The sequence below is a fragment of the Phaethon aethereus genome (genome assembly GCF_964289735.1).
Source record: "Phaethon aethereus genome assembly, chromosome: 8".
NCBI lineage: Eukaryota > Metazoa > Chordata > Aves > Phaethontiformes > Phaethontidae > Phaethon > Phaethon aethereus.
In genome coordinates this window covers 30460743-30475562 of record NC_138584.1, presented here as the reverse complement: position 1 = coordinate 30475562, position 14820 = coordinate 30460743, and the positions used below count along the sequence as shown (strand labels likewise).

General features: G+C 40.0%; 1 protein-coding gene across 4 annotated transcripts in view; it reads left to right on the top strand.

Moving 5' to 3' along the window:
- Positions 1-14820, top strand: part of DAB1 (DAB adaptor protein 1) — a gene marked incomplete at both ends in the record, with an annotated part of 118892 nt that overhangs the window by 78321 nt on the left and 25751 nt on the right. For 2 of the 4 annotated variants that reach the window (XM_082003149.1, XM_082003151.1), the window contains 5 exons: positions 2508-2639; positions 3266-3385; positions 3974-4012; positions 5285-5350; positions 9936-9995. In XM_082003149.1, coding sequence (XP_081859275.1) covers positions 2508-2639; positions 3266-3385; positions 3974-4012; positions 5285-5350; positions 9936-9995 — 417 coding nt within the window. The remainder of the gene's footprint in view (positions 1-2507; positions 2640-3265; positions 3386-3973; positions 4013-5284; positions 5351-9935; positions 9996-14820) is intronic. The other 2 variants (XM_082003152.1, XM_082003150.1) reach the window with 2 other exon arrangements.

Sequence of the window (14820 nt, the reverse complement as noted above, 5' to 3'; positions counted from 1 at the left end):
CTGACCAGTTCTGCTGTAAGGACTTTTCGGTGGCTTTTGTTTCATTTCCTTTCAGGACTGTTCATGTCAAGTATCCAGAGGGTGGTTACATGTGAGCAGTTACAAACTGAGGGATAAAGATGATATTTCCATTGGTTGGTCTTATTTTACGGGACAGCTTAATCCGTGCGAACGCACCAGATGCAAATTAATCGAAACACACAAAGACCGTGTATTTATAGATAGCCTGAATTGTAAATCTCTGTCGGGTGGCTGGATGAGATGGTGTTTCTCCTCCTACTGTCCCTCCTGCTGTCCTTTACTGCAGTGCACGTCTTGCTGCGGTGAAGGGCTCTGCGGCGTCCTGGCCAGGCTGCGTCCTTCAAACGAAGATCTGCAGAAAGGGTGCAGTTCTGGTCTTGCATTTTACGGCTGTAAATCTCTACTGACTGCAACAGGAGTCTCCTTTCTGCTTTGCAAGAGCAAAGAATCAGACACTCGTTAAATAATATTTAGAATAGAGGATTGGAATATGTAGAAAGGACACATTGGATCAGTCAAGGGCTATGAAAACACAGGTTCAAAGGAGTGCTTGTATCTACCTTTGAGTACAGATGCGTGTATATAACATTGCATTTCGTGTGTACGTTCCAGCTCGGTACCCCTCAAACAAATGAAAAACTCTTGCTCAACACTCCATATAGTAAAGTATGTAAAAGGATAATGTTTCAGTCACCTTTACTTAATTTGTACTTCTATTGATACCGTATGTAAAATATCATAACCATTAAAAAGGTAATGATTTTCAAATGGTTAATGAGGGTTCCCAAATAAATTGGAGTGTCTCCATCTGCTGTCTTACATTGTGGGTGATACTTTTCCATGGTAGAATGATCTTCAAATTTAATTCCATGAGGAAGGAATCTGATCACAGTTTAATTTCAGTGCAAAATGCTGTCTTGCAATCAATAAAGCAATGTCAAAGAACTTTGATTTAATAGGAGCCAGAGATAACGTTCACTGTCATATGCAGAATAGAGAGATGGGAACATTTCATTTCATTGTAACAGATAGCATGCAACTTGGTTTTCAGAAAAACCTAATAAATCAATATCCCTGTATTATCTAAGTAAGATCCCATCATTAATTTTAAATGCTTAACACGTTGGGAGAGTCTGAAGCGTACCTTCAGCTTAGCCACGTTCAGCCTGAAGTCAATAGCCACACTTCCATTTTCCTTATGAGCAAACAATCTTGATCTTGGGAAGTTCGAAGTCATTTACTGTGAGATGAAAATGAAAAATGTCCAGTCTTTTGTTTTATATGTAGTCATCTGTCTCTTGCATGCTGCCTCTCCTTTCAAATTTCAATCCGTGTTCTACCAAAGTCTCATCGCTTGTCACTTGCCCTGCACTTGCTCAGCCTTTTCTCTTCCACACACACATGGATCCTCTCCAGTTTTGAATTTTAAAATGTTTGGGGTTTTTTTTAACTCTAAAAAAAACTGGTTGTTTAGAGATTGCCTGGATATCATGCTGATTCTTGAAATGTGCTTTTCTCAAAACCAGCAGGAGTCTGGACCTCGAAAGAATTCTTTGAGGCTTCGCCTGCTCTCAGAAATAGCATTATCCCTAGAGGATATAAGAGCAGGTCAATATATCAGAAGGTAGAAATTCACACTAAAAGATTGTTTCAGATAAACTTTTCAAGGACACTATTCTAAGTAGAAATACTTAAGTATTACTTTGGTAATCAAATACTATTTAGGCCGAAGCAAGGAAGATGCTGGCACTCTGACACATGCTTATAGGAGTTTCAGATTCATGTCCTGGCTCTGGGGAGAGTTTTACTCATACATTTAGAACAAAATTGAGTCTTTTTATTATTACAGTTAACCAAAGCGGGTTTTTAAATAAAATGTGAACTTTTGCATTTAACATTGATTTCAAGTTGGCTAATTGCATTTCCATGAATTTTCTGGTAAAAACAAATTTTTGGAGTTTGGTTGCTGCTTTAAATGAAATACATTTGCTGGCTGATGCGGAGTGTGGCAGAGATGAAGCAAGTCTGGTGCCGATTCTTAGAGAAATTGGAAATCTCAGCTCTAGCTCTGCAGCCCCTGCAGATCACGCTGTCCACAGGCTCGCCCTGTATGAAGCTACAGGTGGCTGCTGCTGCTTCTTTTATATACCTGCAAATATTGATTCTGTACCTAGGATGCTCTGTAGGTGGTAGCTAGATAAACGTGATATTTCTGTTGAATTACATCTCGCCAAAAGATACCAAGAAAAATATTCTATTGCAGCTTTTAGTCAAATTATTAAAGCAAGTCAAGTTTGGCTAGATTTTGTAAAGAGCTTAAAGAATTCAGATACTAATTGATTTTGATACCAGGTTATGTACGTTTAGTTTAATTCCACAGGTGTACCGAGATCCAGGTAAAGCAGAGAAATGAAAGATAAATTATACAGCGCTTTAATGGAACATTTTGATGGATATTTCTTGCTGTGTTGTGTTTTTTTTAATAGCTACTACAGCACCACCATGCAGTTCATGAAATTTCATACATCGCAAAGGATATCACAGACCATCGAGCGTTTGGATATGTATGTGGAAAAGAGGGAAATCATAGATTTGTGGCAATAAAAACAGCCCAGGCAGTAAGTATCAGATCGCTGTCATTTTCTGCAGTGTAACTCAACAGAAAAGGTGTGTTCATAAGAAGCTCTTCAAGAGGCCAATCTTCTACTGTTTATGATTGTGCTAGATATGTCACAAGTGTCTGCTTAGATGTTCTTAAATAGCAAATTAATGAAACCAGCTTGGGAAAAAAGGAACGTGTTTCACTATTTCTAGTTTTTCGTGATGTATTTTTCATAATTAGTTACTGTTTTCCTTTGCAACTAAACTAGACTGGATACAGATACGTTTGGTTATAGTCCTATACTCATCTAAAGAGAAAGTAATAAATACCAAATAGCTACTTTGCATATAGTCTACCATAATTTCATTGTATGACAAACCACTAATAAATATACTTTTGTATTCATATATACACCTTTTATATTCATAATGCATTTTATAGCCATAATTATCATTATAATAATAATAAAGTTGCAAATATAGTTAGTTTGATAGAAATTAACCCCAGCCTGGATGCTAAGGTAGAAATTAACTCTGTATGAAGTTCTCTCCCATTGTGGAGATGCTGGAGCTGCTCTGTCAGCAGGATGGGATAAGGTATTTTCCCATATAGCAACCCTCCTTCCTGTTTTTGCTTCCGTAGGCTGAACCTGTAATTCTGGACTTGCGAGACCTGTTTCAGCTCATCTATGAACTGAAACAAAGGGAAGAAATGGAAAAAAAGGCACAAAAGGACAAACAGTGTGAACAAGCGGTATACCAGGTACACACATAAGCTTTGGCTACTACCAAGAAAATACGGTTTGAAGTATCCCCCAAAGTTGCTCCAAAGAGGCCCTGAGCAGCCTCAGTATTTCCTAACAGCAATGGGTTTGAACGTTGCTGGCTTCAAATGGACAAATACAAACCGAACGGCCATCGTGAGCTCAGAAGTAGGATTAAGCAGTGATGAAAGCTATCCCTTGAGCTATGATAACAAGTCTAGCAACTGGAAATGATCTGTTCATTTCCCATGTAGTGTTTCTTCTAATTCAGGAGGAAAACTTTGATGAAGGTCAGTGTGTTGTCAGTTTTTTAACAGCGTCTAATACTTTAGGGGAGATTCAGTATACTTCTAAATGTGTGTATTTGAATCAAATCAAATAAGGTGCGGATTGTTAAACTCGGGAACTTGAATAAAGTTACTTTGTACAATAATGTGACTTTATCTATATACTAAAGAACAAAAACTATATACTTACCTGCCCATTTTGCTTATTTCTTTGCTGTCCTTTAATTTCTGAATATAGTTCTTTTATCTCTACTGTTTATGTTCTTCGCTTTTACTGCCTGTCCTCTTACTTTGCTGTAGACAATTTTGGAAGAAGATGTAGAAGATCCTGTATACCAGGTAATTTCTGAAGCTGTGTGGCCTTGGAGTTTCAGAAAATGGCTAGATGTATGTTATCTTCACACAGCCAGAACCTTTAACACGATGTTTTGAAATTTGCTGAGATAGGTCTTCTGAGAAACTTGTGAGAGTTTTACAGAAAGTAGGCTATTTAGAGATTAAGCTGTAAGTAATAGCACAATTTAGATGCAATTAGAATTAGATGCAGCATTTCCTAAAATATGGCTTGTGAGTCCAGAATTTAAGTTTCTAAGTGAGATTTGTCGTAATTTTTAATACAAACTCTAACTGAAAAGAGAGTTACTTTGAAGGTGACATGTTGTGCTAATAGTAATAAATTGATGTTTTGGCTTCTGTGGGGCCAGAATTTAATTCAGAGGGTGAATATTTGGAAAAAAACAATAGTGGAATTCATGTTAATAACACACTCCCTTGTTGGTGTTTGGGCTATGATTTAATAATAGGGCTGAAATTTAACTCGTCGAAGCAAAATGTCTGGGGGTAAAGATGATTATCAGAAATACGTCAATATATTCATGTCTGATACCCTACTGAGTGTGAGAAGAAAAAGATGTCGTTTCATTCTCATGTTTTTGTGCTGAAACAAAATATATGATAGCTTATTTTTTTTCCCCTGGAGATTTCATGTTCTTCCACTTAAGGCATGTCAGTGGGAGGCATGCTGAAAGAAACTGATTCAACCATTAGTGATCATTGAACAGTGCCTAAGGTGCATCAGGAAAGATGATAAGAATTAGGACGCCCTAAATTACTATTCAGCTTTTATAATGTCAGGAGTTTTACTTTGTGCTCTTCACAATAAAGCAAGAACCTGAAAATGAAAAGTGTTGTGACAGCCTTTTGCCATGTGGCCATGTACATGAGCACCAGCCTATTCTTCCAGTTTGGATTTAGCTTTTTTATTCATAGATAATAAATATATGTGGAAATAATTGCCATTATGTAAAAGAGGCAAAATTCACGTTGACTTCAGAAAATTAATATTGGGCCATAGGCGGTCTCCCTAGTGAGAAGGAATTAGGAAGTTGCTCTAATGATCATTAGAGGAGATTTAGGTCTATTCATTGCCAGTTTATGAAATATGAAACAACCTTACTCTGCGCTTTCCAACAACCCGGTTGTCCTGCTGCCAGCCTGTACTTTGAACTTGTTTCTTTAATGCCTGCCTGTGTTTTTACGTGGAATTCCAAATCGCCTTTTTCCCTTCTGTTTCATCTTTTGACTTTTCCTCTCTGGCGGCTGGTGTAATAGTACATTGTGTTTGAGGCTGGACACGAGCCAATCCGTGAGCCTGAAACGGAAGAAAACATTTATCAGGTATAAAATCGCTAACTTCGGTGTTTTCATTGCAACGATTGCAAGCATTTAGTAAAATACATTTCATATATAGTTCGCTTTTCTTAGTTTCATTCATCACAAAAATGTCTGGCATTTCATTCTGATGACATGACATGAATAATCTGCCGGTCTCAGTGTGATTTTTATGTTGTTTGTCATTTCAGCTTCTGCAAATTTTATTAACTTTGTCAACATATGAAGGGTCTTAAACTTTTGAGTACACCACATAAAGTGATAAATAGTGGATGCTCCTTTTTTCTGTTAATTTTTTGACACTTTTTACACCTGTTCTAAGAAATGGATACTGAAATCTGATAGAGGGCAGACCATCCAAGCAGTTCACATTTTGATGGTACTGCTCTTCTTTCGGGTTTAACCAAGGAAATAACCAAGCAAAACCAAAACTGAGCTCTCAACCGATATCTCCCAGACTGGGGAAAATATTTTCAGAGTGCATGCGTTGTGTTAGAGCCCAAGCTTATGTTCTTCACACTGACAAAAAATTGCGTTGAAAACAATATAAAATAATCTTTTGTCATTCAATTTATCCTCAAGGGATCAGCACAGGGTTTATTAAAATATAATGTAATTCATTTTGTATCACATACTAGAGGCAAATCTGGAGATAGACAGAAATCTCTGTATGCTGTAAGAAAATTGTGATTTGTATGGAGGGGAAGGAGATTCAAGCAGTGATTAAGCATTTCCTCTAGCTGTACTAGACGTTGAACTGCTAATAGGAAAAGCTTTTTTAAGGTGGACAAGTAGCAGGGATAGAACACAAAAAAAAAGGGAAAGGTATTTTTTTAAGTAATGAGAAGAGGTAGGAGGATAATAGAAAAAATGCAAGGGTAGAGTAGCTGTAAGCCAAAATAGAAAGAAGCTAAGTGGGAAAGGGAAATGCAAGTTAAACATCAGAAAATAACTATCTTCTAGACTCCATCACAGGGTCATTAAGATGAGATTCATTTAACTGTTGATTTCCTGGCACCCTGCCACACGGACTGGAATAAGCATCTTTCTGCATATCTAGATCAAGACATGCAAAGCTCTCAAGGTGAGAGTATGCCTAAGGATGAAAATTTTCTACTGCATAGTGTTGAAAGTTTGACTATTTTCAGGAAAGCAGTTTGTTAATAAATTACTACTCTAGTTGTCAGTTTTATGCTAGAAACAAAAATCCCATGACAACTACATTCAGAGAAAAAAATTCTGATTGTTGTTCATCCAAGTGCGAAGCTTTCGGTGACGCTGGGGAGGAGTACCGGTGGAAGCAAGCAAAATGGGGTCATCGCTCCCCGTGTTTGGAGATCTTAGAGCAAACTGGTAGGTAGGGAAGAAGTAGGAACTGTGTTCGGAGGAATGGCCTAAAAACCAGGAGGATTCTCTGGACATTTTCTTAAAATGGAAATCGAAGGTGATAAGGAGATAGTGAGGCCTTGCCTCATCTCACGGTACTGCTCTTACTGTCCTGGAATTCACCAGAAAATTTCTCAAGGCTTCATGAAAGTGCCTGGATGTGATGAAGTTTTTATTCTCACAGTGACACAGAGAAAATACCCGTGATACATAATATACTGTACTCTTAGTACGTGCAGTCTAGCATTGTCCTTCTCTGCATTTACTACAGGCAACCTGTACTGAATTCAGTAAATGCTGAGATTAGGGAGCTGTGAGTCCTTTTCTGTTATCTATGGCAGTTGGCAGATGCTGAAGTGTCGCTGCTGTAGACGTGCCCAGAGCCGCGAGCTTCCTAGGTCCCGTGGACTTCTTGAGCTCTTGGCTTGCTATAAATCTGGGTTCCTACAACTCAGATCTTACACTTGGATCACTAGCAGAATTGTTTCTCTTATAAGATCTTGGTGATCTCAAAAGCATCCAGGCTGCTATTAAAAATGAAATTGGAAAAGGTCCTCTCTTCTTTTTTGGGTTTGTATGTTTGGTGGTTTTTTTTAGTTTGATGCAAATTGGTGCCAGCTTCTATTATTTACTACAAAACCTTCCCCACACTACACTTCAGTAAAACATGTGTCTGCTCAACAAACTCATGCTAGCCTCGCTTCAGCCTCGCCAAATCTTCTTTCTTCTGGTGCTGCTCTGTTTTTTTCAACCAAGAGCTGATGGGCAAAGAGTCCATTTCTCCCTTGGTAGAAAAGATTCCTACCCAATGCGTAACTGAAGATGGAAGATACGTGCTGAAAGTGACAATTTGTTTTTCTTTTTAACATAATAGAGGTCAGAATTTCCTTTTTAAGCATTCTTTCTCTGTCTGTCCCCTTTCTTTGATACATTACCCCAAAGACTGTCTGTGTCTGCTCTTTTAATATTGTCTGTCTATTTAAGTTGCTCTAATGTGTTAGTTATGCAAGGCTTTGGTCACTGAGCGTGTACCAATCCTCTCGCCTAGTGTTGGATTTCTTAATGGCATCTCTTTGCCTGTCCATTGTTTTAAGGTAGTGAGGTGGAGATGGGGTTTTGTTAGGTGGCTTTGTATTGTGAATGTAGCAGCATTGGTCTCTACCGAGAGGCAAGTTCAGCTCCATCAGGAGTTGACAACCTCAGATGGGGGTTTCTGAGTTGCGGTGCTTGTATTGCTGGTAAGATGCAAGTACGTCAAAATGGTTCACAGCCTGTCACAGAGCCAGAGCTGTCAGCAGCAGTAGTGCTGGGACCTCTTTGCTGATACAGCTATTCAAACAAAAAACAGGAGAAATCCCTTGCAGACACCCAGTCTAAGTAGCGATGCAAAAAAGCGTGATGATACGTGGCAAGCAAAGACAACAGGAAGACAGGCGATACCAAGTTGGGGGAGAAGAATGTCTTTCAGAAGAGTTTTTCTGTCTTGATATTAGAAGTCAGGAGCTTTTCTCTAACATAATTATAAGCTGGAGTGAAAAAGGGGGGATCAATAGAGCAGGGAAATACTCGTTCCACAATAAGCTGTGGATAGAGGTATGCAAACGGGGATGACTTCGTGGAAAAGTTGAAGGGGGGAAGAGGAGAATGACTGACGGGGAACCTTCCCAGAGAGAAAAAAGTGCACCCTGATGATAGTTTACAGTTTATCTTACCACATTTGTCCTCTTTTTACAAAGACTAAGCTTTCCAGTGACCTCTAAATAGACCATTATTGGTTTCTGCTCTTACACTGTCACTTAAAGCTCTCTTTCTTTACAGACTGTTATTTCCATGAAATTGAATTGTTCCACTCTTACCAGTTTCACATATCTAATGTGATAGGTGGTTTTAGTGGAAGTGGCCAGTACTTTGAGAAAACCAAGGCAAGCAAGTCATTCGCGGGGTAGGAATAGAATAGATCTTTTAAAAAGCTTGTTCAGTTTCTGACAGTTCTGTGCTCATGCTCTTGAGAAACTTCTGCAATGAGAAGATGTACAGTTTCCCATAAAGACTTTGATGTTTAAACATAGGCGAATGTGTGAACAGTGGAGAGAGTTTTTTATATATTATACAGAATAAGAAACAATAGCACATCTCAATGAATAAGTAACATTCCTTCAGCTTCCACTAAACCAGTCCTACTCTAACACCAGAACTCTTACGATATTTATTGTCAAACAAAAAGGTAATCATTTTGTCATACCTGCAATGCTATTTCTCCTATTGACCTGCAAGGTTGCATTAGTGTCTGGAATGTAACCTTCTTATGCTGAACGCCCTTGTTCGGTGGAGAAGTAGCACTGATTCACTTGAAGCATTCATGTCTGTTTAGAGCATGTTTTTATTGTTCTTTTTGCTTGTGTCATCTACAATAGATGTTCAATGCTTCTAAGAAGGAAAAGAAATTTAACCACAAATTAGAAATATGTGAATCAACAGCCCTTAGGCAAGCAAAGCCCAGTATTACAAAGTGACTGAGTTTACCTGAGTAGGCTATAAATGCCCAAGGTGTAAAGCACAACTGTTGACTCAACTAAATACTTGCCCAGAATTTTTAGGTGCGTCATCCCCTGTCCATGCGAGACTGTTGACTTCAGCTCCCGGGCTGTGTGAGTGGTCGTGCAGGCTCACACCCTGACAGGCTGGTAACTCTGTAGTGAAATTGCAGCATTGTAACCAAACATCGCTTAGAGCAGCTGCAGGGCCCCATCACTGCAGGGGTTAAATGAATTGGAAGGAAGAAATCTAACGCCATAGGCCAAACGTCTCTTTCCCTCAGATCGGTAGGTCTGCTCTGGATCTCTGCCGTGGAGGAAGATGACATACTGACCTGATCATGATTTACGTGTCCGTCTTCCAACCCCCAAGTAAAATGAAAAAACCAACTATTTAAGTAGGAAGGAGATCCAAGTGCACCTGGACTTAATGCAACCAAACTTAACTGAGAATGAAGATCTCATTTCTGAACGCTACTGGGCTTTAGGATTTAAAAAATTCATATGGATGTTTGATTTCTTCAGTATTGTCTCCATTAATGTTACTGCTTAAATGAAAAGGGAACCATCCTTGATTCATTAGGATTAAATTACTATCCTGTACAGTTGCAGATTTCAATTTTTCAACGTTTTTTCCTGTTTATGACCTCAGTTTTCATTTGCTGTTGCAGGTTCCTACCAGCCAAAAGAAGGAGGGTGTTTATGATGTGCCAAAAAGTCAACCTGTAAGTGTAAGTATCTTCCCTATTTATATGCAGTGAAGGTGTGTTTCTTTGTTTTTGATGTTGTATGTAAGATATGTTACGTTCCTTGTGAGGGGAATTTTCTCAGTGATGTGTTATGGGTTGATTGGCTTGGTTCAGAGTAACCAGGGTTGTAATGTCACTTATATCCATCTCATTCATTACTTAAGTCTCCTGTCTGTCTTTTCCAACTCATTCTTATGAAAGTCACCATTTATAAATGTGTTATCTGTGGTTAAGAGTCGACAGTGAGCCTTCTGCGTGTCAACACGTGAGTCGTTGCTGCCTGGATTAGGAGGGTTCCTCTATTGGTGTACACGGTTTATCACTCTGAGTGAGCATGGGCTGCATTTTCTCCCGTGTGCTCTGTCAGAGCCGTACTTTGTATATTGTGCTCCTTACAGCTTGGGTTAGTAGGACAGTGGGGGAGGCCAGGTCTGAATAGAGTGTGGGTCGAGAGAAGTAGCATTAAGAAAAGGTATGTCAGAACATTGTCTGTGACCTCGACAGTGATTTTCTGCAACTATAATGTCTACACCTCTCAAAAGACTTCCAGTGAATACAGTGTGCTGATAGGTAAAGATTTCATAAGGAGCTTCAAATCAAATGTTACCCCCAAAACAATGGGAATTTGCATTAAAATTACTCTTCCCTTATTTGGGAAAAAACAAACCTAACATACACCACAGAAAGGCAATTATTCTTCCAATGAAACCAACTTCTCTGGTAGCTTGGTAAGAGCTGTAGAGTTTTAGGACAGAGGTATGTGTAATTACCATTGGTTTAAACAGCTGTGGGAAACTCTGAAAGGAACTACAGCAAAATTAAGCGTACAAAAAGACCTCACTCAGCAAATTCCTGAATGGCAGAACCCTTGCTCTATGTATCGCATTTATTTCCTGGTTATTACGGGCTGTAATCAGCAATTAGAGTTCCTTCTAATATTGCTATGTATTATTTCTGTAGTGCTCCAAGTATACAAGAGGCTACGGGTCAATACAGACTGTCAACTTAATTCTTTCTGTCCTGTGCCTTGCATGAACAGTTGACTCTATTCAAAAATAGGGATAATATGCTGTTATATCCAAATGGCACCATTCCCCTCCTGTGTAGTAGCATTTTGAAGAGGTGAAACATTTATCCCCAGAATGCACAAGCAATGGTAACCAGTGGTTGAGAGGAGAAGTGGAGTGAGACATGTCTTAGCAACAAGGCATGCGTTTGCTGAAGGGCAGGTTATACTGCTTAATATATATGTATGCTATAAATGCCTCGAGAAATTGTTCACTTGTGTTCATTACACGCAAAATTAGTATTTCGGAGGATTTGTGTGAGAATGGAGAAAACCAATGGAAAAGGTCAGGAATTTCAGTCTGCTGTAAGCATGGGAAAAATGCCTGTATTCAAGGGGGAGAGAGACTCCTTTAACATAAGGATGTGGTAACTTGCACAGCTTGGGCTGAGCGTGGAGCCTGAGATGCCGAATAAATAAATGCTGGGGAGGGGTGGGAAGGGCTGGATGGGGGCCTGAATGGTGACACTTCTGTGGTTTGCACAAACAAACAAAACTTGCCATAAATATTTCATGATAAGCCACTGGGAAGAGGGAGGCATCATTGTGTTGCCTGGGAAAATCTAGTAAAATAACTCACATTGCATAACTAATTAAGATATTTGCAGACAAGCAATAGCTGTAGGTTTTTCACTCATTTCTCATATAGTTCAGAGTTACAAATTTTCTGCTCTACATTTCCTGCGACTTTTTTATTATTCCTTCGGCGACGTTTCAAATTTACTCTGGGTATAGTCCGTAATTTAGGTCGTTGCAGTATGACTGGGTGTACAGTACACTTGCAGTCACATCTGCAGACACTTTAGTATTAGACTGTCCTGGTAAAGAGCATGACTGGGAGATACGGGGCATGTGGAACCTACTCTGTAATCATCAAATATATTTAATCTGTCATCTCCATGAAGCTGGTTGCAGATTTTTTTTTTTTTTTTTGCTATTTCATGGTTAAATTTAAAACGATTAGAGCTTTTTCTCCAAACAAGTCATGTACTTTAATTTATGAAGAAAAAGAGACAAAAAAGCAGAGGAAGAAATGAAGAGAGGAGATGAAGAAATACATAGGTGAGATTTTGTTTCACCTTTTTATCAGTATGTATTAAAGAAAGAAAAGAAAAGCAGCAATAACTCTTAAAATTAGCAATTTAATATTCCACTGCCCATCTGATTTATTGCTCACCATTCTACATCTGAGACTGACTGTCATTGAGACACTTGCCATAATTTTTTTTTTTTTTTTCATTTTATAGCCGTCATTATTATATAAACCTCTAAAATTCAATCTGAGGGCAAATAATCTAGCTCATCTACCTGGTTTAAACATATAAGGACACTTTCTTTATTAGGAGATGGTGCTTTCATTAATTTCCTAATTGATGAATAAAGAAACTTTTTTTAGCTGCTAATAGGTTTTAGGCACCGTGAATTCTCTCTCCCAACAAGAAATACAACACTTAATAAAAACGCAGCAAGTTTTGCTTGAGTTCAGCCTGAATTGCCCACGTTCCCTGGACAGAGATCAGTTTTTCCACCTTGGGATTGTTTTCCTCCAGTGTGTTCTCAGGCAAGTTATCTCTAGTCTCCGCACGTGAAGTGAGGGATATCGAAGTAGTCATCTAGGTGCCCTCCACCCTTGATTCTCTGTAGCCAGTGGAAAGAAATAGCCGCTTCACGGGGAAATTCTTCCTGTCTGTGTGAGGTGTCCCTTGCAGGTGGAGATAAATGTATGTCTGGATGTTGTTCTTTCGTGGCTGCAGAGGAACTTTAAATGACTTGCAGGTATGATAACTTCTAAATAGTTAGGGTGAGATCTGCCACGCTGTAGAAACGAAAAGCCAGAATCCCTTTTTCGAAGGCTGCTTTGAAACTGGGAAGTGTAATTCATACTGATTTTTCAATAACGTATGGCTTCCTAAGAAACCCGAACTGTTTGGGCAAATATTTCTCTGTGCATATGGGATCCCGTTGTGGCTGAAGGTGTGAAGCATCCTCGTGGCAGTGTCACCCACAGAAGGGTTCAACATGGTATATGCATTGAGATAGCCGATGTACTTGCACAAGGCTGTGCCGTTGTGCGAGGCCGTTTGTCAGAAGGTGTCAAAGTACTTCATCGTGTGACTCCTCATGATCTCTGGTACCACGTAACGTAAATACGGTGCAGATGAGATGGAAGGGAATGAGTCTCGGATCTCCGAATTTGAACGTACCCACTGAACTCAATTATGAGCGGGTGGCTGGTTGCCAAATCACTGCTCTGACAGTGGGATGAGATTACTTACTCAACAAAATTCTTGTATTTCCCCATCTCTTTGCTGCATCCCTTCCCAGCAAATCCTACTCTGCTGTAGATTTCCTCTGCTGGGCCTGCAGCTCAGCTCCAAACACACACTTTTCATGATATCCAGTATCCTCCCAGTATCTCTCTCTTCCTCTGTATCAAGCCACACTTAACTCTGTTCATCCCTGTTTTCTCTCTGCTCCTTTCTTAGACCAATTCTCCTCCATTCACTGAGAACAGACATCAAGCCAGACAAAGAAAGCAAGCTTACCCCAAAGAGCTTGTGTTAAGTGGTAACGCTCCACATAGAAATCATGGTTCTGTATGTGAAATTAACTGTTCTAAAAAAGTGAAATGTTCAATGAGCTCCTTTTGTCATAATTTCCCATCGTCTCCCCATTATACATCTACATCAAGTTCTACCTGTCACGGTGTTTTCAGTAATAAGAGTCAGACTGTAAATACCCTTCACAGAGACTGTCAGTCTCGTCACAATAAAGCCTCCTCCTCTCATAGAAATGTCTAAACTATCTGCTTACAATTTTATGAAGGCTTTCGAGCAACTCATCTTACTGCTCTATAAAGGTTGGAGGCGTTGTAGCTGATGCCTTACAGTGCAGGCAGTCACCTGGCCGGTACCAGCGACGCGGAGAATATCAGCGGATGCGGGTGGAATGGAGAGGGATAGTTTGGCTGCCCTAGGGACCAGGCATGGGAGGAGCAGATGAAGCTGGGCTGGACCTGAGGGCACTCGGGTCTAGAAGCCATAAGGGCTGCCCTGCCCTTCTGCCCCAACTAGGAAGCTGCGTTTGGGGAATCTGAGTTTTACTTGTGGCTGGGGATATGATGCCGTTTGCAGGTCTGGTTTATTCAGGTCAGAGGAAGCGTGCCCGGTGTCATCGGGAAGGCATGGGCAGCCCTGGGCTCCACCGGAGTGATGGCGTACCGAAACGTCCGGCAATAAAGTTGTTCAGAGCAGCTTTCCAGATAACTCTGAGCATCCGCTACAAAGCGAATTCTTTCTGTGACACTGGTCTGGAGAAGAGCTTTGTAACTCTGGCTTTTCCCTAATTTTGCATCAGTGGCTTTACAGAAGCAACTTGCAGACTGGTGACGTTGACTTCAGCCTCGACAGTCAGACTTGCAGGATCAAATTTTCAAACATGAGAAGAGGGAGAGTGCGCAGACCCAGCCTCTGACCCCCTGTGCCTGCAAAGCCATCTGCTGGAAGAGGCACCGGTGTTCAAAGGCCCTACGCTCGGTTAACCCCCACCTACAAAGTTGAACAGCGTGGTGTGGGACGTGCCTTTTACACGTACGCAGCTCGTTGCTGCAAAGTTTGAAAATATATTAGTTTGTCACGATAACGTCTCGTGGCATGGGTTTCTTTGGTGTTTTGGTGGGCAGTTGTTATTTTTTGAGACAGAAGTGGATATGCAAACCAGTATCGGTAGTGTAGACATTGC